At 42.8% G+C, this 25,306-nt stretch overlaps 1 protein-coding gene across 16 annotated transcripts in view; it reads left to right on the top strand.

The window, feature by feature from the left end:
* Positions 1 to 25,306, top strand: part of SVIL (supervillin) — a 226,051-nt gene that overhangs the window by 187,548 nt on the left and 13,197 nt on the right. For all 16 annotated transcript variants that reach the window (XM_079105799.1, XM_079105791.1, XM_079105793.1 and 13 more), the window contains 13 exons: positions 1,157 to 1,304; positions 5,067 to 5,156; positions 5,246 to 5,332; positions 6,659 to 6,836; positions 8,834 to 9,006; positions 10,734 to 10,889; positions 12,112 to 12,248; positions 12,731 to 12,878; positions 13,007 to 13,152; positions 14,380 to 14,555; positions 17,014 to 17,158; positions 17,615 to 17,891; positions 23,968 to 24,119. In XM_079105799.1, the coding sequence (XP_078961925.1) occupies positions 1,157 to 1,304; positions 5,067 to 5,156; positions 5,246 to 5,332; positions 6,659 to 6,836; positions 8,834 to 9,006; positions 10,734 to 10,889; positions 12,112 to 12,248; positions 12,731 to 12,878; positions 13,007 to 13,152; positions 14,380 to 14,555; positions 17,014 to 17,158; positions 17,615 to 17,891; positions 23,968 to 24,119 (2,013 nt within the window). The remainder of the gene's footprint in view (positions 1 to 1,156; positions 1,305 to 5,066; positions 5,157 to 5,245; positions 5,333 to 6,658; positions 6,837 to 8,833; positions 9,007 to 10,733; positions 10,890 to 12,111; positions 12,249 to 12,730; positions 12,879 to 13,006; positions 13,153 to 14,379; positions 14,556 to 17,013; positions 17,159 to 17,614; positions 17,892 to 23,967; positions 24,120 to 25,306) is intronic.

Genomic DNA, 25,306 nt, shown 5'->3' with positions numbered 1-25,306 from the left:
CTTGGCCACCCCCCACTTAGGATCCAAGCAAGCCAGGATCTTGAATTGCATTTGTCATATTTCAACCCCCGAGGAAAAGTTTTTTAAGTAAATAACCTTAAATTACCAAGGATCTCAAAATCACTTCTGGCTAGATGTCTAAAGAAGGATCCTGTAAAAGGGAAATTTATAAGTTAGATAATGGAGAAGTCCTTGTCCATGATGGAAACCAATAGCACTACAGACCTGCTATATGTCAGCATGGCGGGCCATGATGAAAATGAACTATGCCAACCTCTGTTCTCACCCTGTCCTTCACGAATCTGGAAGTTATTTTTTAGGGACATGAAGGATGCTGACTTCCCATGTGGGTGAAAAGTTACGGAGGAAGAGAGTCTCTAAGCCCCTGAGATGCACTTCCCTAAGGGCTCTCTGTTCTAGCCCTCTGATGGTGTCAGGGAGAGGCCTTATGAGACTTGGTTTGTGGTGACTTCTTACCCAAGGAAAACTCCTTGTGAAGGAAGAGAAGCTGGGGAACCTGACAGAAGTTAAGGAGTGCTCACTTGCAGCTTGAAAGCAAATGTCCTAGCAAAAATGGCAGCCCTCGGGTCTAAGAAGGTTGAAAGTAAATGGGCAAACCCAGGAGGCCATTGCCAGCTTTCAGAGTCCCTCTCCTAGGGGTGACCTATTTAGAAATGTAAGGGGCATGCATCTTCAGAACCCCCCACCCAAATGTTTGAAAGCAGTTTTAAAGTAGAAGTGTTATGGATGTAGATTATGGTACAGCACAGTTTATCCTTGGTGTTGGATATATGATGACTTAAAGCCCCTTCCATGGGCTGCCTGGATGCCTCCTGCCCCTACGACATCCTTGCTACAGGAGAAAGCAGGCGAGTCTCAGGAAGCCTCAGAGTCCACCTTCCTAGTCAGCCTACCCCGCTTCATAACTGACCTGGCTCCTTGCGAGCTTACATGGATAAAGGTTTCCAGATTGGGTCCTTTGTGAACACATAAGGATAAAATCCACCAATTAACCCAGGTTTTAACTCACTGGGGAGAACAAAGCACCTTTATCAAATGTTTGACCCGCCTTTTCACTCAGGAAATGATACAGGCTCAAGTGCACACCTCTATTGTTTCTCTCTCTTATTTTCCTTTTTATGCATTTTATGAACAGTGGGTCACAGAAAGTCCGGAGAACCAGATGACAATCGAGGAGAGGAAGCATCTCATTGCCGTGCGCGAGGAGGCCTGGAAGACAAAGGGCAGAGGGGCCGCCAACGACTCCACCCAGTTCACTGTGGCAGGCAAAATGGTGAAGAAAGGTCAGAGCCGGCGTGTGTGTGCGTACACGCATATGCACACGTGTGGGCACGCTCACCCGTGAAGGTGACGGGATATGTGACAGCTCAGTTGAAAAAAAAAAAAAGCTGTGTGGTCTTTTTAAATTCTTAACCTTACTAGCACTGTGTAAATGTTTTGGGGTAGGTTTTGTGGGATATGCCAGCTGATGACCTTTTCTTCATAGTTTCCATCATCTTCAATGAAAGAAGTGTAATTCAATTTTTTACTATTTCAAAACTTACCCACTTGGAAGTTGAGTGCAATTGTAGGTTTCAAAAGCAATTGCAAATCTGCTAACAAATCTTGGCCCATTCCCATAATTACCTTTAAATTGTTTCTACTTTCTTGCAACCTGGCATCTGGTTACCCCAAGTAAGTCTTTAGCAGTAAAGGAGTCTATCTCCTCTCCAGTTTAGGCTAATTCCTGGGTTCCTTTCCATCAAATCAGACAGGGGGTGGAGTGGGGGGTGTTCCTTGCAGTCAGTCATTTCTCTGCAGCAGAGGAGTTACAACTGCTTTGAAACCTTTATCCAAAGACATGACATTAACGTGTCATGTGATTAGGAGAGTTGCTGGAGAGCTTTGAGACCCCATGGGACTATTTGGGCCTTTATTTTATATATCTGGAGGGACTTGGTTAATTTTTGGTTTCCCTTCATTACCTGTTATGTGCATACCATCAATTTCCAAGCTATTTTCTAAAAGAAAATTTCCTGAGATAATGGTGAAAGTTTTAACATTCACTTAGTCTTAACATCAGTATGTTGTCAACTTTGTAGGTTTTGCTCTAGGAATCCTCACTCTGATGAATAGAAATCCTGACTCACTGTGGGCACATAATAAATGTTTGCAAAGAGAGCAAGGGAGGGAGCAGTAACCCCTGAGTTGTAGTCATGATTAACTGAAATCTTAGTGAAAGAATCCTTTCTATTCTTACTTAATCCTGAAATTGTCAAAGGACAGCAGAAGATAATTTACTCTTACAGAATGAGATAGTATTTGACTATTTTTTTTTCATCAAATCACAGAACTGTATAATCTGTTTAAACTACTTTAGTATAAGCCCCATCCCTTCATTCACAAAAGCAGACCCTTGGGTGACAAAAGCAAATCTTCTTGATTAAATATAACTGGAGCTAAGAACTTGAAACAGAGCTCAAGTCTTCCAACTTCTAGCTCCATTTTTATTCCAATGACTTTTTTCTTTGGTTTCTTTTTCCCTCTCCCATCTTAAAAATCATATTTTATTTGTATACTCCTTTATCCCATTACCAAATACTGTTGTCCCTGTGTCCTTATTCACATTGATGTCAGAGAAAATATATTTACTCTTATGCAGATTTGAATAACGAATAGTTCCTACTCCTCAGTAGATGAGTTTGTTTTCCCATTTTCCTGAATAAATCAGGATATTTATTTAATAGGTGATATATATATATATATATATGGTTTATTCAAGAAATAATTTTCTTACATTTTAATCTAATGAAAAAACTGTATCCTGTTTCTCTAACATTTGTTACCATCTACTGGTTTCACTTGAACCATTAGCTCTTTTTTATTTTTATTTTTGGAGGTACTAGAGACTGAACCCAGGGTTTGCACATGCTAGGCAAGTGCTCTACCTCTGCGTTATGTCCCCAGCCCTCAACCATTAGCTCTTTTTGATCTACAGTAATCTGGCACCCAATTTACATTCACTGCAGAATAAAATAGCCCCCTCTAAGACAACCACAGAGACTTCTCATCTCACAAGTTCTAAGGGTGCCCTGCAGCAACCAACCAGTTGGGCATGGCACACTGGACTCCGATTTTCATTCTCTCACCCTGGGAAGCTCTAGGCACCCCTTACCTCATTAGAACCTTCTCCTTTGTAGTAGAAGATGAATGAGAGTAAGGAAGGAAGAAAGGGAAAGGGGGGAAAAAGAATATTTAATGACTGGGGAGTGAGATTGGCTAAATTATATTGTTATATTGTGTACATATACAAACATGTAACAGCAAATCCTATCATTATGTACAACTGTAATGAACCAATAAAAAATGTGGTGGGGGAACCCTTCTCTCTTGTGGATAGCCCTAGGTTCCATGTAACAATCGGCACTCCACAAGGTTTCTGTAGTGTCCTGGAAGAAGGGTACTCAGCACATGCCTTTGAATAAGAGATGCTAAAATATTCCCAAAGGTCACTTATTGCATCTAGAATGAATTAAAAAGAGGTATGATGGAGGGCTTCAGTTCGTTCTAACATTTTGTCATTTAAATCTGTATACCCTGCTTCCTTGGAGCAAAATCCTTATCCCTAGCTGGGAAAGCAATGTCCCTTCTCTGGTAGTCCTTTTGGGCACTAGCACATAATGGGCAGCAGGGGGCGCCATAGCAGAGGGATTTGCCTGGTGCCCAGACAGTAGAAAGGGAAGATTTGGCTGGCTACTTTGGAAATACAGGCTTCTTAGTCAGTCCTGTTTATTAACTTCAGAGTTAACAACCTCTGCACTAATGAATTCTTCTGATTTGTTTTAAGCATCCTTTGAGTAGGTCATGACTTTCTGCCCCATTCTGGCAGAAACTTTCAAGAAAGTCTACTTTCTCACTGATATAAACCCTTTGCAGGTCTGGCAATTTAAACAAAATTTTAATTGTATGCACATATATTTGCAAATATATATGCAAATATATGTATATATTGAGAAGTGTTTTCAGAATATTACCTAAAACTTAAGTAGTAAGCCACTTCTTGGTATTTTGCTTTAAATTTTTTTATGCTATAGTACTTCTCCAGCTGACAGGAGGAAGGAGCAGAGTCATTCATTTTGCTTGTAAGTGATAGTGATTTACAGTATCCTCTGGATGTTTTCAGGGGATGCATAAAGGGGCAATGTCATCCAAGGATTTCACATTTGTTACAAAGGAATACAAAGAACATTAACATCTCATTTTATTCCTTATAAAGGCAGTAAGTACTTCTTTTTCCAGTTCTTTCTACTTAGGTTAGAAAAAAAAAATTGTTTTCTCTTTATTAAGTTTTCTGGTTCCAGCAAGATACCTTCTTGATGCTGAAATATGCCCTTTTATTGCTTCTCAATAAATATATGAGAAAGCCTATTTCCAGTTTTCAGTCACATCTGAGCTGGGAATGACCCTCCAACAATCACACATCAGTTTAGATGCATATTCTCTGTGTCTTTCCTCTGACTGATCAGCACTCTTTGGGTGACTGTCTGTGGAATGCCCACAAGGCTGGATTGTCCCTGCCTCCCCTCAGCCTGGAGGAAAACTCCAATGCTGGAACCACTTGCTGGCTAGTGTGACACAGCTTATTCTCAATTTCCTCTGTGGGAGATGGTGTATATATGCTTTCTCCTCAGTGTCCCCTGTTACTCCCAAAAAGGCCTTCAGAACCCATAATTTCATTTGTTCAAGCATATGTGATTGCTTTGTACACTCCTTTATTCCATTTTTGGATCATCGACATGTTTCCCACATCTTCATTGCTCATTTGGAATATCAGCTTGCCAGCTACTTAGCTCTTTGAAGTAATAAAATCCTCTCTACAGTTGCATTTGTTCTGCATGGTCACGGTACCTGCCCAATGTACATGCATGTATGTACACATGGATGCATGGATGTGAATTATTATAAGTTGTACAATCTATGCTGGGACGCATGGAGATGCATCAGGGTCATGGAATTTAGAGAAGTAATTTTTAAGATGCTAACTTGCTCCATCATTTGTTCTGCAGGTTTAGCATCACCCACCGCCATAACTCCTGTAGCATCCCCTATTTGCAATAAATCAAGGGGCACTACACCAGTTTCCAAACCCCAAGAAGGTAAGTCACCAAGGTGCCCAATGTGTCTTGAGTTTCTGACCAGAAGAGTCCTCATGACACTCTCTCACTGATGGTTTCTACTTGCTTAGATATTGAAGCCAGACCAGATATGCAGTTGGAATCGGACCTGAAGTTGGACAGGCTGGAAACCTTTCTAAGAAGGCTGAATAACAAAGGTACATGCAGAAGCCAGGAAGGAAGCCTTGTCTTAAATCCTTATAGCACCTCAAGCTTTGTATTTTTAATGAGTCAATAAGAAAACCTAACAAACCTGCTTCCCTCTTAAAATCTCCAAATCCTAATTGTTTGCTTTTTCACCTCAAGTAAACTGTCTTCTTTCAATTATAGCTTTATTAATTCATATTGTAAGTATCATCTTTCTTGTTATCATTCAAAAACTGACGTTTGATGAAGACCAATTAGACTATCAAGCTCTAATTCCCTTGATCATGTACTGAATTGGGGACTCAAAGTTAACATATTTTTCCTGAATCTAAACCTTAGGATGTCATCGAGTCAAAATTTGTGAACTCAGTAATTTTGCTTGTAACCCTGAACTCATATTGATATACATATGAAAAATCAACGTAATCTGTGGTGAACTTTAAATTGTATGTATCAATTTCTAATTAGTTAAAAGCTTGTATTCTTTCCTATAATCACGAAGGATTTTTAAAAGAAAATCCTAGTGAATATATATTTAAATAAATATGTTAGTACAAAAGTCAATGAAAGTCCAAAAAAGAATAATATGCTGAAATAGCCTTTTATCTCTTCATAAAAAATGTCCAGTACTTGCAGTTTATCAAAATCAGATACTAGGAGTCCCTGCTATTGAAAATGCCTCTAAAAACTTGAAAATACTATAAACAACCCCTATAAACCAGAGATATGAACGTTTAATACACTAAATTGGCTAAGCAAGGAATGCTAACAGTGAAATGTTTATTGCATACATGTAACAGTGATCTAGCCCATGGGTCAGCCAACAATGACCATGGCCAAATCTAGCTCTCCACCTGTCTTTGTAAATAAAGTTTTATTGGAACACAGCTGTGTCCAATTGTGACTGTATTGTCAGTAGCCCCTTTGGCACTATCACAGCAGAACTGAGTAGTTCTAACATAGGCCATATGAGTCCCTATGCAAAACTTAAAATATTTACCGCTAGTCCTTTGCAGAAAGTTTGCTGATGCCTAAAACGGAATAAGGCTGAGGTTAGTTGTCCCACCAGCAGAGAGAGGTCAGGATCAAAAATGCTCAGTGCTTTTGTGCCACAAGTTCAGCCTCCCTCCTCCCACCACTTTTGTACGGGTGGGAAATCCTCACATGAGAAGTCAGGTAAGGGCCCAGCAAGCAACCTCAGGACCACAGGCATCACTATCATGTTTTCTCCGCTCCTGGAACTTGTGGTGAGATACTTTTTGAAATACTGGAAGTTTTTGTCAGAGCAACTATTTTTACAGAACTCATTTTTTTTTAATTTGCTTATTTATTGATAGTTGGTGGGATGCAAGAAACAGTTCTCACCGTCACCCGTAAATCTGTTAAGGAGGTGATGAAGTTGGATGATGATGAAACCTTTGCCAAATTTTACCGAAGCGTGGATTGTAATACACCAAAAAGTCCTGTGGAGCTGCAGGAGGACTTTGATGTTATTTTCGATCCTTTTGCACCCAAGTGAGTTATTTTGGTCTCCATCTTTCCTCCACTGGGAAGGACTTCCTTCCCCTGCGTCCACACGGTCCTTTCACAGGGAACTTTGTCACCATGTTATCTTCTCTGAAGTCATTACAGCCATAGTGTTTCTCTAGAGCCAGGTGCATAGTGCTGCCAGGGAGTAAGGCATGCATGCTCTGGACCAGATGTGTGTTTGGACAGACATGTGTACCACAGATGTTTTCCCTGTTCCATAAGAGTGGTATTACTGGACTTTTTCACATCACTTGAATATTTATTTTGCAGGGTTTTTTATTTTAATATAACTTAGCAGACCTTTCTACACCTGTTTCCTTTGACATACTAGATTCCTATTTATCACTGAAAAATATTTGGATGATATGAGCTTAAATAAGTACAACTAACTAGAATATCAGAGGAAAATATTACTTACCTTCCAATAATGTACAAAATCTATAGATCTTAGGGTTTTCTCAGTGATGTACAAAGGCCTTTGTTCATATGAGAACATAACTAAACCACCCAAGGAAAGTTATTTTGAATTTAGGATTCCATCAGTTGCAATTGCCAACTACTGGGCAAAACACCTAAGTCAAACTGACTTCAGCAAAAGAAATTCTAAGATTGACAGGTTCACATGCTGAAAAGTGCAGGTGTGACCTCAAGATGGGATGCTCATCAGAACATGGTCCGTCTCATGGCTGTTTTCCCTTGAGCTGCTTTACTCGTGACAGAGCTGTAACCAGGGGATGGCAGGTGGCTACCCCAAGCTCTGGATTTACAGGTCACCTCTTTGGCCAACCCAACACAGGCAGCTTCTTTTCCCAGTCCTTCCAGCAGAAGTTCCAGGTTCAGTTTTCATTGCTCTGGCTTGAGTCCTAAGTCCACCCCTAAAGCCTTCCTTAAGGCCAAGGAGTTGCTGATTGGTCAGAGCCATTCTAGATCCCCTCAGAGCTGGGGTGGGGGTGCGGTGGGGTGGTTGCCCCAAGAGAAAACCCAGATGCTGTTAGCAGAAGCAGGCAGGCACAGCTACCCAGCACCTCTTCTCTTCTGGAAATCTGTTTAGTCATTAAGTTTTTCTGTGAACCACTCCTGATACATTTTTTGCCTATTGCAATTTGTTCAATTTGTTTCTATTTGCACATTTATATTTCCCACCTTAAAAAATAAGCAGTCTGCCATTTCTCACCTTAAAATTATATTTGGGGTATTCACATACATGGTTATCTAGTCATTTCTCAACCTTCTCCTCGCCCAGTTGTCATTGTTTAAATTCTTATAAATAATAATTCACTTATGTGTATATGTGTATGCAGAAAGACAACGGGCACAGGGACCCATGCACTTGGAAGCTGAGTGTAGCAGTGGGACTCTGTTGGGGCAACATGTAACTAGACCACCATCTCCCAGGCTGGGCGTTAGCCCTCAGACTTGTGAAAGTATGAGAAGGTGTCACGGATGATTTTGCAGGCCTATTTTATTTCAAAACACTTTTCAGAATTGTGGCTGTTTTTCTCGAGGGGCCAGTGGGTCCCACAGAAGGTAGTCACAGAGGGATGATGAGTGAACTATATAAAAAGAAACTTCAGTCTGGAGCAAAGAGGATTGAATGGAGGGTCCATGGTTGTCTGCTGGTGATGCAAAGGAAGACGGGTGTATAATTCCAAAGAGGAATTACAGGACAGGGTATGAGAAGGACAAGGTCGTCCTAACTTCAGAGCTGTCTAAACGGTGGAGTGAGCTGCCCCCTGAAGCACCGGGCGCCCCAGCAGGCAGAGACCAGGGCACATGAGCGGGCGGGGCTTCTGGGATTGTGCTAGATCTTGAACTCAGGCTGGATTCTCCCTCCCTCCTCCAAGGGGCGTGGTGGTGGGCGGAGCCATGAGATTTATAATGAAAGATTTAGGATTGTGGAGTCTGTTGCTCTAGGTATGAGAAACGCAAACCGGGTGTGGCTGATACTACAGACTAAGCAGCAGCTGTGCTTCACCCCACAGGTTGACGTCTTCCGTGGCTGAGCACAAGCGTGCTGTTAGACCCAAACGCCGAGTCCAGGCTTCCAAGAATCCCCTGAAAATGCTGGCGGCAAGAGAGGATCTCCTTCAGGAGTACACTGAGCAGAGGCTGAACGTCGCCTTCATGGAGTCAAAGCGGATGAAAGTGGAAAAGAGTGGGTATTCGGCACCACCATCCCGCTGTGCACTTGGGATCTGGGTTTCTGATTGTTTTAAAATCATTTCCCGTTTAAAGGTGCTCAGAGGACACCAATTAAGTGTGGGTAATTTAAATTTTCCTTGAGTTTGTCCCAAGAAGTTGGAGAAAAAAGATTTTCTGGATTTTGTAATTTCAGTCCATTTTCAGTCCAATAGAGTCAAAAAATAATAATTCTTCACTTTTAAGAGCAGACCATTTATTTGATCTCTTATGAGAAAACATCCCAAGCCACTGCTTTTCCTAATCCTAGATTTGCATATTATTAAGTAATGCACAAAGTAATGCTTTCCAATTGTCTTTGATAGAGGCCCCTCAGGCTGCCGGAGTTGGGTGGATGGTAGGAACGGGGATAGGGTCACCAATGGAGAGTGAACTGGAAGGCCACTTCCTCCGTTTCAAACCAAGTGTCTCTGCTTTTATCTGCCTGATAATGTGGGATTTCATTGCTCTGAAATATCGATTTTCATGGCGAAGCATAATCTTCATGGCCAGCATAATCTTGATATTTTGAGTATTCTCACTATACTTTTAATTTCTCTGTAGCATGTCATAAACCAATTTCCTCAAACCTTCTCCTCTCCCAGTTGTTCAACAAGTGCGCTGTTAAACCCAAATGCCAAGTCCAGGCTTCCAAGAATCCCCTGAAAATGCCAGAGGCATTTCTTAGAAATATAGTGTTTAGATGAAGTGGGTGAATCTTTTCATTATAATACTAAGGAATTATGAAGTAACAAGATATATTTTTTTAGCATTAGACCTTAATCCCAATGAAATAATTTTCTGAATTTTGCTTCAGCATATACTTTTTTTTTTAACCAAGGATTGAACTCAGGGGTGCTTAACCACTGAGCAACATCCCCAGTCCTTTCTTGAATATTTTATTTAGAGACAGGGTCTTACCAAATTGCCTTATTAAAGGCCTTTCTAAATTGCTGAGGCTGACTTTGAACTTCTGCTCCAGCCTCCCAAGCCACTGGGATTACAGATGTGCGCCACCACACCTGGCTCAGCATATACTTTTTTTTTTTTTTTTAAACAATGAATTGGAGAACTCAAGATTTATTTTTACATAGGTTACATATTCTTTCTACTACCTCCACTTCTGTGGGGCTCAGAGGATGGCTTTGTGATGACTGATCCACAGATATTTGTTGGTCCAGTATCCTGTACTTACAGTCTTAGGTTTGAGAGCAGAGGACCTTACCTAGTTGATCACTGCCTCCAGAAAAGGGTTAGAACTGAATGTCGACTTCTCTGCATATCAAGACTTCTGGTGAAAGCCATCAAGAGTGTTCCTTGGGACTATATCCAGCACCTACCAGTTGTTAGGAAGTGTAACAGCTTTCAGTGGAACTGAACAAATGACTTCAATACCTGCTTTTATAACAAAGTGACTGGTCCTCGCTGCCACTCATTCGTCCCTCTGCATGGTGAGGTGTGACACTTGTCAACAAGCAGTTTATACTTACATCCCATAGATTTATGTACCACAGTTAGTTCTTTACATAGCAATTGAGCATTGAATGGCATAGATAATCAAACTAGATCATGCCTACCCCTCAGATCAACTTTCAAAGACAAAAGCAGGGAGTAGGGAAGAATTTCTGATTGTGAACATTGTCAACTCATCTGACTGTTTTGCTTCCCTCTGTGTTGCTTTCCCCCTTCGACCTTCCCCCGCAGTGTCCTCCAACTCCAACTTCACGGAAGCTACTCTGGCAGGGTTAGCCAGCAAGGAGAACTTCAGCAGCGTCATCCTGCGGAGTGTCAACCTGACGGAGCAGAATTCTAACAACAGCGCAGTGCCCTACAAGAAACTGATGTTGTTGCAGATCAAAGGTACCTCTGAGCCGCATAGAGGAATGACATGCCGACCTGTGGTTTCTATCTGGTCCTGACTGCTCCCTTCCTCCCCTGTGATGGAGAGGGCCTTCCTGCTTTCTGAGCATCTACCATGTACCCAGTATTCTGCTACCTCCTCTCACTCCAGGGTCAAAAAATCCCCTAAGACATTCTCTGCCCATGGGGACTTGAAGAGGCTAGTGACATGCTGAAGGTCACAGCAGCTACTGAGTGGCAGAACTGGAGTGGAATCAGGTCTCTTCCCCTTCTGGAATCTCTTTGCTTTTGCTTCTGCTTTCTCTGGCACCATGGCCCATGCCCTAATGCTGCCACACCATCACCAGGTGTGCCCTAAGTCACCCGAAGGGGTCTCCACCCTCTGTTCAGTTCTCCTTACTGAGATAAGGATCCGTGCAGGCCAGAGGGAGGAGGGCACCTTGCTGGGGAAGGAATCAAATGAAAGTGGAAGCAAATGAGGCAGACTGATTCCACTCTCCTGCCCTTTTATCCATAGTCAGAGAGACTTCGAAGACAACAGGGAAGCCCTGGGCTGTGAGGAGAGAGGCTTCGCTGCCTCCTAGTGGCAACCCCTGTAGATGGATCATTACGAGGAGGATGGATATATCCTCCACCTCTGAGGGGTTTCCTGTGTGCTTTGGCAAAACCACCGCCCTTTTTAGTGTATTTAAAAGACCGGTGACAAGCTCCAGTAGCCAATCTCAGTTCCCATGGTCTAACCTAGAGATTAGGTTAGACCTAATCTCTGTGTGATTGTGGATAGCTCAAAACCTATAAATCCTTAGGAAAAGGTGTTGAAAACTCCACAGGAAGGAGATCCTACAGAAAGGCCTGCCTTTCCCTGCAGCACAGCCAGAGATGTCAAGGGTAGGAGCCACGTGGGCTGGGCGGAAAGCTCTAGGAGAGTAAGGAAGAGGAAAGGAGCACGTTTGCCAGCTTCCTGGAGGAGGGAACCTTACTGCACCCATGCCCATGCTATACAAGACACTGTCCTAGGAAGCACATTTGGGCAAGCTAGAGGAAGTCATCGAATGCTGTCTTCCTGTTGCCCCTTTTAAATCCCTCTCCCTGCCACCCAGTGTTAGGGGAGGTCTTTAGGAGACAAGAGTTCTTACACTTGGTAGTCTGTAGCAGTGATGCTTCAGCTGTGGATGTGTCCTAGCCCCAGCGGGCAAATGGTGACTCTGGGCCTCCTGTCCAGGAAGAAGACACGTGCAGACAAGGCTGGTGGAACCTCGTGCCTCGTCACTCAACAGCGGGGACTGCTTCCTTCTGCTCTCTCCCCAGTTCTGCTTCCTGTGGGTGGGAGAGTTTGCAAATGTCATCGAGAAGGCAAAGGTGGGTGTCTGCATAATAAAATGCTTCAGTGAACGCCTCCTCTACACACGGATGGAATGTTCTCCCAGCTGCCAGATCCCTACAGAGCTTTCCAAATGCTGGGTGTGTCATTTAAGGGAAAAGGGACAGGTGGTATGTCCTCTTGAGTGTCTCTCAAAGGAGCTTTCATGAGGGGCTAACGTGGGACTTTTCAGAAGGACTGTGACCTGTGCCTACAGTTTTAAAGTCCTGGATTTATTCCTGTTCCTGTGTTAAAAAGGAACTGAACCACTTTAAAGCCCTTTATCCCAGACCCCTAGGAAGTTCTGCCATAGATCTTTTGAATGAAAATCCCCAAAACAGTAAAACCCAAGGAATGGGTAGTTTTCCAAAGCATCAGATCTGATCTGTTGAATATTAAAGACTGAGAACTATTGCTGTGTGCCTCTCCATCCAGCCACAGACTTTTCTAGCCAGGTGATTGTGTTTCTCTCTTTATTTAGGCTTCAGAACTCGCAACTTTAATTCAGACAAAGAGGGAACTTGGTTGTAGAGCTACATACATCCAAACCTTAGAAGAAGGAATCAATACGCACACTCACGCAGCCAAAGACTTCTGGAAGCTCCTGGGTGGCCAAACCAGTTACCAGAGTAAGAGCTGACTGCATTTCAGAGACTGATAAAATCTGAACTTTCTTTCTTCTCCCTTAGTTTATTCTTCTAAACCAGCAACTTTTTGATGTAAAATATGATGCTCTCCTATTGTTCCCACCGCAAAGGTGCCGGAGACCCTAAAGAAGATGAACTGTATGAGACAGCCATAATAGAAACAAACTGTATTTACCGTTTGACGGATGACAAACTCGTTCCTGATGATAACTACTGGGGGAAAATCCCAAAGTGCTCCCTTCTGCAACAAAAAGAGGTACAGTGCTTCAACAAGAGCACACCCAAGTGCTCTGCACAGGGCTGCCCCCCAAAATAGACAGGAAGTGCCCAGGAAAGGTTAGTCGGAGTTAGTGCCAGTTGTCAATCACCATAGCTCTTTAGAGGATATTTATTTAGAATTTTAAACCATTACTGCCATCTGAAATACTAATACAGAATTCAGAATATTGTGCAAAAACGGCATGGGTTGAAGGCTTATATATTTTGGACAAAATGGAAGCATTATTCAACCCTGTCTCTTGAATTTTGTATAAAGATTAAATAAAGCATTTTTTAGTCCTTAAGCTCCAGGAATAATAGATTCATATATATTTAATTCATGGATTTGCCAAGTAATGTGCCTTTTCCCCCACTTACACCAGTAAATATTTATTCATTACATACATATCTAGAACCATTAAATATTCTCAGTGTTGAGAAAAAAAGCAGAAGATACAAAGGGACCTTTAATTTCATTGAGTTTCAGAAGCATGTTGGAAAGATTATAACCCAAAGCTGAATTGGGTGTATGATATGTATGGGCATTAAAGTGGGGGGGGGAAGGTCATGGAAAAATAAATAATGAGGAATCATATTTTAAAGAAACTGAGCCTAGTTTAGAGTTAAGTAGAACTTGGATTGCTGGAAATTAAGGAAGAAACCTCTCAGAAGAAAAAGTGGAATACACTATAGGCATGAAAATCAGAAATGGCATTACATTCATGTGTTCATTCAGCAAACACTCAGTAGTAAGACCCTACTGTAAGCATGATATGATCTCTGCCCTTAAGGATCTTAAAATTGTACACAGAGAGAGGACTTCATTGGATCCTCAGTACCAGGCATATATGAAGTGACCTGTAAATGTTAAGTGAATGAATGAACAAGTGAGGGAGGGAGAAACAAGAGGGAGAGGGAAGAAGATAAGAAGAGATACTTAAATAACTCCTTTGTGAATCAGACATTTTAAATGGTTTGAGAGTTCAGAGGAAGAATCATTAACTTGGGCATTTAGAACAAGGAGGAAATCACCCCCTATGCAGATCCCAGGGGCAGAGGCTGGCTTGGCAGGGCAGTGCCAGCTGGTCAGATCTTGTGACCTTCCTGTGTTTGTATGGGTTCCCCAGTAGGATTTATCTTCACCCATTTGACTCACTATCTCCCAAGACCTGACTCAGCTGGAGCATGTCCTTGAAGTGAGCAAATTCTCTTGTCCATTTCCCAGGTCCTGGTGTTTGATTTTGGTAGTGAAGTTTACGTGTGGCATGGGAAAGAAGTCACCTTGGCCCAGCGCAAAATAGCATTTCAGCTGGCAAAGCACTTGTGGAATGGCACCTTCGACTACGAGAATTGTGACATCAATCCACTGGATCCCGGAGAATGCAATCCGCTGATTCCCAGGTACTCCCGCAGTCCCTGTGCAGCGTGTATAGTGAGCACAATCCCTCTGCAGGCCCAGTTCACATCCATGTAACTGTCACTCTTTCCACAGAGGTGTCAGTTCTCATAAATGATTACATGCCCTGGACCACGAATAGTCACAAACGTTTCTCTAGCTTTTTCCTAACTAATAGAGAAATATGGATTTTTGTAGTCTTCAGGAGTGTTTGTGTTGTATTAATTTGTTGAAGTAGACGAATAGTTCTCCCCTGTAGCCTTCCAGGTGCTATTGCAGCAGATGAGCAGCAATCGTTTAAACACATTTCCTGCTGATCTGAAAGGCTTCCTGGGATCTGCAATTCTGCCATAGATCTGAAGGTGCACAGCCACTTGTTTCCTTCTGATTCCCTACCTTCTGAGCATAGCCCTTCAGTCCTAAGATTTATTTGGCATTTGGCAATATAGGTTTGTGCCTTTTGCCTTTTGGGGTGAAGGATAAGAATATGATATTGAAATAATAATTGTAATTTTAATATTCCCTATAGTGGGCTAGACCTTTTAAAATTGCTTTAGCAAATTCATAGGGTATGAACAAACTGTAAGAAATATCATCATGAAAAATAAGAATTCTTACATGCACAGAATTGGTTTTTTTAAACTACCAGGCCTGTCAAAAACATTTAAAATATTTGTGCTACATTATAATAAATTAGACATAGATAAGCTACCAAACAGCATAGAATAGTGTATAAATTTCAACTTCCCTACCTTGTTTCATGCTTTAAAATTATTGATTACCAGTTTCTTTCTATAATTAAAAAAACACTTTTAAATTATGTGAATGTGGTGAAAATTTTTTAAATCCTTCTTTAGCAAATGTTCATTTAACATTAGTACTTTAACAACCAGGGTTTTAAGAACTTGAAATGAAGCCTAGATTATTTTATCTAATTGTATTGTTTTAAATAAAAAATAATGATGAAACATAGAATCTACATGATGGTCAATTTATATTTAAAAGTGACATGTTCACAGATCTGAAAGTAAGTGACCAAGCACCTAACACACTGATTTCCAACATCTCTGCAATAGAACCACTGGAGAACCTTTTTAAAAAAAAAAAAAACACATGCCAGGCCCAGTCCCAAAGAGGTGTCTTCAGCTCCTGAGGCATAGGGCTTCTGTGTCAGTAAGGCTGAAAAAAGGTCCCCAGGGACTTTGAGGTATAGGCAAGATTGCAAGCCCAGCCCTTCTCCACAAACTAGGAGGCTCAAACCCTCTGAGTGTGATGTCTCAGCCCTGGGCAAATGTGTGAATCAAGAAGGAGGTAGAGGAACACACCGGCCCCCTCTCCCACTTTTGACCAGGACTATTAAGTGAAATAAGCCAGTCTCAGAAAGCCAAGGGTTATATGTTTTCTCTCATATGTAGTAGCTAGAGAGAAAAGAGAAAGAAAAAAAAGAGGTCTCTTAAAAATCAAAGGGAAACCAATAGATTAAAGAAAGGGAAACTGGGGAAGGAGGAGGGAAAGTAAAGGGGAAGTATGGGGAAATGAAATTGACCCAATTATGTTATGTGCATGTATGAATGTGCCACAGTGAATCTCACTATTATGCATGATTACAATGCACCAATGACAAAATAAAGGGACAAATGGGAAGTGATGGAAACAGGATACAGTAGGACACTGAAAATACAGCTGATCGGTTTGATGGATATAGCATCTTGGTCTCAATTCACAGCCAAAGATTGGTTTGGGAGGAGGAGAAACACCTACCCATTCTTCTCTGTGCTATGTCCTGTATACCATGTATTTGCTTAGCTCTACCTTTTCCTAAATTTCCTGTGTTCTCTGGTGCAGTGTCAAATTCTAAAATCCTGAAGGTACACAAACCCTCCAGCATGAGCTGTGCTCTTTCCTGTCATTGTGCCTTTCCTGTCTGCCACTGTGTCCAGTGGCCTGAAATAAATGTGCATATCTTCAATTTATGATAGGTGAAAGTAGAGTCTGTTCCTTTTAGTAACAGGAGACTCTCTGTACCCTGGAGAGCTTTGCCATAACATGGCAAAAGAATTCAGGGTAAGTTCATCTTCCTTAGGTCTGTTGGTTAACTGGAGGGATTTGGTGCCGGTCTGCATGTAACTGGGTGGCACAGCAGGTGAGTGAGGTATACGTGTGACTGTGCCTTGCAGAGCTCCCAGAACAGTGCATCAGCTCATGACAAGAACTTGCTAGAATATGAGAAAAACCCAGTCCTTCCCTGGTTCACATTCAGGCACATCATCCCCACAAAGCCCTGCCAGGCACCAGGCTAAATCAATTCCAGATTGCCTATTTGGTAAATTAGTAAATATAAACCATTTGTTCTATATACTACTCATATATTTTGATTTATTTTTGTTTTCAGTAGCCATATTTGCTTTCCTTTGTTTGGCATGGCTGAATCCGGGTTCTTTTCTTGTCCACTCCACCCTGCAGAAAAGGACAGGGGCGGCCTGACTGGGCAATATTTGGGAGACTTACTGAGCACAATGAAACAATTTTGTTCAAAGAGAAATTTCTTGATTGGACTGAACTGAAGAGACCAATTGAGAAGAACGCCGGAGAACTTGGCCAGCAGAAGGTATTCCAGGGATCAGTCCAAAAAGGGGTGTGGGCCCTTGACACCAAAAGCCTTTGCAGGGTACACTAAGAGAAGAGCAAAGCACCTTTAGTATACTCTACATTCACTGTTGTGATGGGGGTTCGGACCTCCCCCAGTCCTTCCCCTCAAAGCAGACACACACCCCGAAAACAGTGTGAAAGCTGCACTCTCACATTGTCCCATTGGCAGTTGAAGTAGGGCCAAGGATCTACCCCAGTGGTAGAACTCTTGCCTAGCATTTGCAAGACCCTGGGTTCCATCCTTGCACTGCAAAGAAAAGAAAAAGAAAAAGAGATAGCTCAGCTGGTAGAGTGCCTGCTTCACAAGCACAAGGCCCTGAGTTTGATCCCCAGTACCACAAAAAAAAGAGTCAAAGCATCATTTAGTACGACTGTAGGACCAGAAGTAACTGGATGTTTTTATGTCCTCATGTAGGAAGACCTTAGGGCTGACATCAGGCCATACGATGTCACGCGAATGGTGCCGGTGCCCCAGATGACAGCTGGCACCATCCTGGACGGGGTGAACATTGGTCGAGGCTACGGCCTGGTGGAAGGGGACGACAGGAGGCACTTCGAGATTGCCAGCATCTCTGTGGATGTCTGGCATATACTGGAATTCGACTACAGCAGGCTCCCCAGGCAGAGCATCGGGCAGTTCCACGAGGGGGATGCCTATGTGGTCAAGTGGAAGTACATGGTGAGCACCGCAGGTTAGTGAGCGCCTCCGTTCCCTTCACGCAGAGAGGCAGGAGTCGCAGCCGCATAGCGCAGGCCGCCCCGCATGCACCTGGGTGTCCTCAGCTGCCTAAGTGCACTGCGGGGGTCCGCTCAAAGCGTTTTGAGGACCCCTTAGTGAAGGAAAAGAAGTGAGGCAGCCTTCCTGACCTCCGGGGGCCTCGCCGAGGCCTCCGACGTTCACTTTCCGAAAGCAAGCTTGTGTGTGACTCTTCTCCACTGCCTTCACTCTTCCCCTGCCTGCCTCCCCAGAGATTTTCTAGGAAAGTCATGACTTGCTCCAAATGATGTTTACCACGTGGCGGTGTGCTGCTTAAATATGTCACTAAGTAGATCATATCCGGGTGATTTAAAAGGGAACTAAATGGTGATGGGACATGCTAGTTAATACACGCAGAGAAGATTTATTTTTTAAAGTAGGGGGAGTGCTGAGGTTGTACCTCAGTAGTAGATGACTTGCCTCTCAGGCATGAGTCTCTGGGTTCCCATCCCCAGCACCACCAAAAAAGTAACAAGTTTCTTTTCCTCTGAGGCTGGGAGCCCTAATAGTGCCGAATGGGTCTGCCAAAAAGTAAAGGCATTCAGATCTCCTCATGGTTCCGGTCAGAGAAACACTCTGTAGCAAAACACTCAGTTGGGTGTTTTGCTCAGAGGGCATGGCTAGGGGTGGGGGAGGGTCCCCTGTCCTGTGTCCATGAGGATCCCATGAGAGTCCAGTGAACTTGGGAAATTTAATTCCTTTTCCTTTCCAGGAGGTAGCCATTGTTCCCAGTGTTCCTAATCCCTACCCAATTAGGAGATCACATGCCCCAACTCCCTGGTTTTGAGATCCACTTCCCAAGAGAGTTTATTGACCTTCTTAAAGTCCCCTTGTGTTCATGTGTGGCTGCCCACAAGGGCCACATAGGCCCACACAGAAGCATAGGAGTTGTTTGAAGATGAGACACCTGCAGACTGAGAACCCTTTGATTTCTGTCCTGATTTATCCAAGATAAGTTTGTTGATCAGTGGACAATATTTACTGAGACCTACTCTGAGCAAGACACTTTTTTGAGAGACTAATGAAATATTTCAGACCCTGTCTGCAAGAATAGAGGGTATAAATAACAATAAAGCAGAAATAGGAAACAGTATTTCATGGTGTATGAGGAGAGCTGAGAGGTGACTGCTTGAACGTGCTCTGCTCACAGAGGGGAAAGCCCAGCAAACCAAGACCTGGGCAGCCCACAGTGGGCATCACTGGTGTGTTGGCAGTAAGCATAAGGCAGGGCAGAGCAGGCTGTGGGCCTAGAGCTCCCCATCCCTTAGGCATGATGCTGGGGGCCTACCCTGACCCCACAGCTGACTTCTCAGATGAGGAACAGGACAGCACCACCAGTAGAGAGCTGAGCTGGACACTCAAGTCCAGGCTGGGCTCTTTTCAAAACCAAGGGTGGTATGCCCCTGCTCACCCTGCAGGAGGGAGTCAGAGTTTGGGCCTTGTCACAGATGTGAGGAGGCAAGACTTTGGCCATAAGGAGGAACCAACGGTCCTAGTCAGCAGATCCCTGAGAAGGCCAGGGTTGACCTAACAGTAGGGCTGATTCAACACCCAATGTGTTTATTGTCCTTGACCTTCAAACACAGAACTAAACAGTATTTGGCATTTAGTCCTTTTCTTAGACTTCTGGGGCTTCCTAAACAGCCCTGTCTAGGCAGCCCTGGCCTATCCTTCCAAGCAGTTGTGGGATGTTGAGCAAGGACCCCAGTGGGAGAGGCATTCCTCACCTACCTCATACCTCAGAGCAATCCAAATTGAAGCTGCCTCGTTGACAGAGAGTCTACAGGCACCAGAATCATATGGCCTGAGAATCAGAAGTTCCAGCCCTTGCTTCCCAACTGTGTATGATAGGTAAAATGACCTAACTTGTCTTAGCCTTGATTTTCTCACCTGGAAAATAGGGAATATGGAACTTGATTCACAGAACATTCTAGTATGATGTATGTGATGTTTAGCACAGTGCCTGGCACATGTTCATATCACTGAGTTTAAAGATGAGACAACATGCAGCTACCAAAATAATAACAGTTCCCAAGGAGTCACTGAAGTAGACAATGTAATGTGGAGGTGGCAGACTGAAATGCTAATCTGTGCTGCTGGTGGCATTGAAGACAATAGCAGGGAATTAACATGTGTTGGAGGGGTGAAGTCCACTAACCTGTGGAGCTGAGGGATTAGGGCCTTTAAGAAAGATACAAACTTTAAAGGTACCTGGGGTTACCAAAGTGCAGGAAGGAAACTGCAAGTTTGATGATATGCAACAAAGAGAAAACTGAATCTGCTGTTTAGTCCTTTTCTTACCTTAGCTATTAGTTTTAAACAAGATATAATAGAAAGAGAATGAATGCAGAAAGCTATACTGAAGTGAGTTAATTAAAAAGAAATCAAAGGTTTCCAAGACCTTCATAAACAATTTACTTGGAGGACCTAGGAAATAATGATTTGACCCAGGCCATCCCTTTCAGAATTTCTTCCCAGTAAGCACTGTGTAATGTCTCACAGACAGCTCCAGCAGCATCTGTATGAGCACAGTTGCAACTTTGAAAACCTTCAGCTACAGAGAATTAAGTTAGAGTGAGGAGCATCCCAGACTCCAGAGCTTCCCTCTGGGAGCAGAGAAGCATGGTCCGATGGTATTTACAGTGGCTCTGTAGCCATCACAGAGGCACTGGCCCCTGGGTGACTGCTATTCCAGTCCCACCCCCAATCATTCATACCCCACCAGGGCTGCACCTGCAAACTAGACTGATCTTGGAGTTTGAGTGTTCTTCCCAGACAAGATGAGCAGAGAACAGCAACTGTAAGGCAGCACAGTCCTCCTCTTGGTGGATGTTGGCCAGTCTGCATGACCCCAGTGACCACCTGCAGAGTAGGCTATAGGGAATTGTTCATGTCCCTGCAGGATCCAGAGACCCAGAGACACAGGGTCAGTCTGCTCCAGAGAGTGATACAGATGAGTTTCTGTCAGTAAGTGGTCAGTAAATGGGATTCTGGTGCAAGACTACTTGACCATGAGCAGTTCTTCACACCTCAGTTTTCTGTGATTCCTAAACACAACTACTAGCAACAAAATTGTCCTTGAAAGTACTTGGATGATGTAATATATCAACACTTTTTGTTGTTGTTCAGGGAAGCCCAGGGGTGCTTAACCACTGAGCCACATCCCCAGCCCTTTTTATATTTTATTTAGAGACCAGGTCTCATTAAGTTGCTTAGGGTCTCACTAAGTTGCTGAGGCTGGCTTTGAACTTGAGATTCTCCTGCCAAGCTTCAACACTAACTTAGGCATCCTATCAAGCTGTTTAGATTATAGTCCAGAGGCTCTTAATAATAGAAACTTAACCTTTATATTACTAACATGTAATATATATTAAAAATTCATTTTTATTTAGAACTAACTTTAGGGATATTGAGGAAAATTAGTGCAATATCTGTTTCATGAAGTATCTTTAGGAAAGATCTTTTATCTTTAGGAAATCCAATTCTATTTTAGGCACATACACCTGTGTCTATTTTAGAATATTAGGATGTAGTGTTGGTTATTTCAGTGTGAATGTATACTTACACAATGATTTTGAGTGCAAACAAAATCCAAGGTGTATATCAACTGCCATGATCTAATTTAAGCATCTCTCTCCAGTGGACACAATGACTTTCCATTACTTTGAAGAAGGGGATTACAAATGAAAGACAAAGTTTTGTTGCTGTTGAAATGAACAGAAATTCCAACTGTGTGACTTCCAGATTAATTGTGGGTATTTATAAGCTACTCATTAATGGTTCCTATTTCACTTTGCCCACTTAAAACTACACAAACTTGATTAATTGGGATCCACAGAAGATGGTGCCAAAGGCTGTGTTTAGTCAAAATACTTTAAGAAATTATTACAGTCATCTATGAAAACTGTAGTAAAGGACTTTGCTAAACAAAGAGCCAAAAATCAAATAAATTTAGTACTTGACCTCTTAAAAACTTTAAATGAATTTTTCTTTACCTTCAAAAAAGGTAAAGGTAACTATGATTATATTGATGGGAATGGAACTGAGAAAAAAAACTGAGGTAAATATAGAACCAGAGAATCCCATTGTTATTGCTAATTTTTTTTATGTTTCAAACTACCATACATGCTATTTTTATATTTAAGCATACAAAACACAAGCAATTTTCCCTTGTTTTTTACATTTTTGGGTCTCAATATCTATGAAATCCATCTGTTTCTCATTTATTTACACTTAACTCATCAAAATACTATTTGGTAAAAATTACTTGTTGTCTAAAACCTTTGAGTTTTTTTTAATCTTTTAATTTTTTACAGACTGCATTTTGATTCATTGTACACAAATGGGGTACATCATTTCATTTCTATGGTTGTACACAATGTAGATTCACACCATGCATGTAATCATATGAAAAAGGGTGGAATGAGACAGACATCTTTATTGCTAATTTTTTTATTGCTAATTTTTAATGTGCATATTGCCACAATCTGTTCTTCCATTGTCAGACAGTTCTCTGTTACTGTAACAAAATATCTGAGATAATCAGTTATAAAGGAAAAAGAGTTTTTTATTCATAGTTTTGGAGTTCATGATCTATTCATGGTCTATTGGCCCTATTGCTTTGGGGCCTGTGACAAGGCAGCCCATCATGGCGAGAAGAACATGATAGACCAAAGTTGCTGCTCACCTCTTACCTGGGACATGGAAAGAGAGAAACAGAGAGACATAGAGAGACACACATGGGGGTTGGGAGGAAGGTGTGGGGTCCCACTGTCCCCTTTCATGGCATCAATAACTGGAAGACCTCTTGCTAGGCCCCTCCTAACAGCACTAGGCTGGGGACCAAGCCTTTTACACAGGTGTCTTTGGGAGACATTCCAAATCCAACTATAGTAACCCCCAATTACTAGGAACCACCCAGGCATGTGTATCAAGACCTCGGTCTCCTGACTTCACTCTGCCTAGAAAATTCTGCATTCAGTTCGCTGCCCCTCCAGCCTCTGCTCATGCACCTTCTCAGAAAGACCTTCCTCCAGTAGGCAATCCCACTGTCACCCACCCTGCTAGGTGTTACATCTTCCTATTTTTCTCATACATTTTTCACTGTCTAAAATTGTTTTGCTCATTCCCTTGCTTATTAGAATGAAAACAGAAAAGTGTTTAGCTCATCATTAAAGCCTCAGTATCTTAAAGAGTTCCTAGGACCCAGTAGGTGCTAAATAAATAGAATCTGAAGTGAGATATATTCCTAAAGGTAGAGATTTGTAGTTTGAAATGCTATCGAAAAAGGACATTCAACCAGCTGACCTCTGACTGCTTTTGAGAGCAGGAAGCCATGTCCGTCTCCTGTGCTGCTGACTCTCACTTTGTGCCTGCAAGGTACCAGACAGGGAGGACAGTCGGTGAGCCCTGCATCCTGGCCAAGCCCTGGTGACGGACGTGAAATCCCTGATTATTTTATGAGAGTCATAGGTCAGCAACACAGCTCTTCCATTCCTGACAAAACTTAGAAAGTTCAAAGTCATCTTTAAAAAAAAAATTTTAAACTAGAATAGTTTTAGCAGTTTTTCCTTTTCCCCAAAGCTGGTCCAGCTGTTGTTTTCCATATCACTTCTCCACCAGCTAATCCTTTGCCTTTGGAAAACACGTGTGCGTCTGTGTGAGCCCTTGGTCCCACGCTGGCAGCCACTGCTTCTCCCTGTCACACACTTGGAGGGATCTGACACCTCCCTCTAGGATGACACATATTTCCCTTTGGGGATCAAGAGGCCCTTCAGAGCATCATTCTCGTTCTTGGAGCTCTGGTTCATGTGCTGGGAGAAAGGTGGCTTCCCTGTCCTGTGGTATGATTGACATGACTCCAGTTGTGAGTGATTTCTCCTCAGCTGGTGCCCTCAGGCTTTCTTTACCTCACTTCCTTGCCCACCCCGGAGAAGTAAGCCAGGTGTTCTCCCTTTGTGACTCCTCAGCTGCTTACCTTGCCCTCCTCCATTCTGTGTATCTGTCCGCAGTGGGAAGTCGACAAAAGGGAGAGCATTCAGCAAGAGTGGCTGGCAAAGAGAAGTGTGTGTATTTCTTCTGGCAAGGCCGGCACTCGACTGTGAGTGAGAAGGGAACATCAGCACTGATGACGGTGGAGCTGGACGAGGAAAGGGGAGCCCAGGTAAGTCCTGGGGAGCTGCAGCTCAGGGACTCCAGATGATGGTTGGCCCGGTCCCTGAGGACCTGATTGCAGTGAACAAAGACAGCATCATCTGGGGCACTTCTAAGCCAGCCATGCTTCTGCAGATTTCAGACTCTGCCTCACTTTTCATCCTCCCACTCATTGTAATATGAACTGAAGGAAAGAAGACACTATGTCTGCAGAAGGCAGATCCACAAAGCAAGTATGAATGGCCCAGTGAGTGTTTCTGAAAGGTTTCCACCTAATTGATAATGAAGGAGGCATTGCAAATAAAACGGTGGCCATTATCCACTTCTAAAATTGGAAGAGATTTCCCAAGGAACCACCATCCTGAAGAGCAGCGTTGGCTTAAGCACCTCAAAAATTCAATCAATGATTCCACTTTTCACATCATCTACCTGAAAACTCTGTCAGAGACTGCTGTAGAGCTAGGGGTATTCCCATGGGAAAAATCAGCCCAAGCAATTTTGCTAGAACACATCAGAACACTCCAGCCCCTTGTTCCCTGCCACATAGATTACAGTCTCGGTGAGCTCCCAGTGGTTTCCAGCACTTTGTCATCACCCATCTCTCCCATCCCTGACCCAGGCCTGCTTGCTGATCTAGAAACCCTCTCCCTGCTTACCTCAGGCCCTATGTGCTCTTCTGCCCACTGGACTGTGTCCCCACGTGCAGAAGCGCATAACTATACACCTCATGAAGGAGGTACCTGCTAACGGCACCCTCATTTTATCCAAATCCCCCCATTCAGTGTGTTTTCACTGTACTCAAACTACATAGTCATTCTTTATCTATTTATTAGTTATCTATCTTCCCCCAGGAGCAAGAAAGAGTCTGTGTGTGACCTGGTCTTCTAGCCCCTGAACCTGCATAATGCCTGTTGGGTACTACAACCCAAATCCAAGGTTTTATGAACATTTTTTTTCAATGTTTGGATGATGTATGCCACACGTCTCATCCTTGAATACCAGTAGTTAAGAGTTGACTCTGGGGACTTTGGAAAACTCGACTCCTTGTGCAAATATTTTTCCCATCTTGGGCGCATGATTAACAATAACATGAGAAGAGTAGAGAAATTTTCTCCAGAAATAGAGCTGTATTCATTTAGCCTTCCACAGCCCTCAGAACCAATCATATTTCCTAAAAAAAAAAAAAAATTATAGCGA

The sequence above is a fragment of the Sciurus vulgaris genome, assembly GCF_902686455.1.
Source record: "Sciurus vulgaris genome assembly, chromosome: 12".
NCBI classification, from domain to species: Eukaryota; Metazoa; Chordata; class Mammalia; order Rodentia; family Sciuridae; genus Sciurus; species Sciurus vulgaris.
This window is presented reverse-complemented; position numbering and strand designations above follow the sequence as displayed.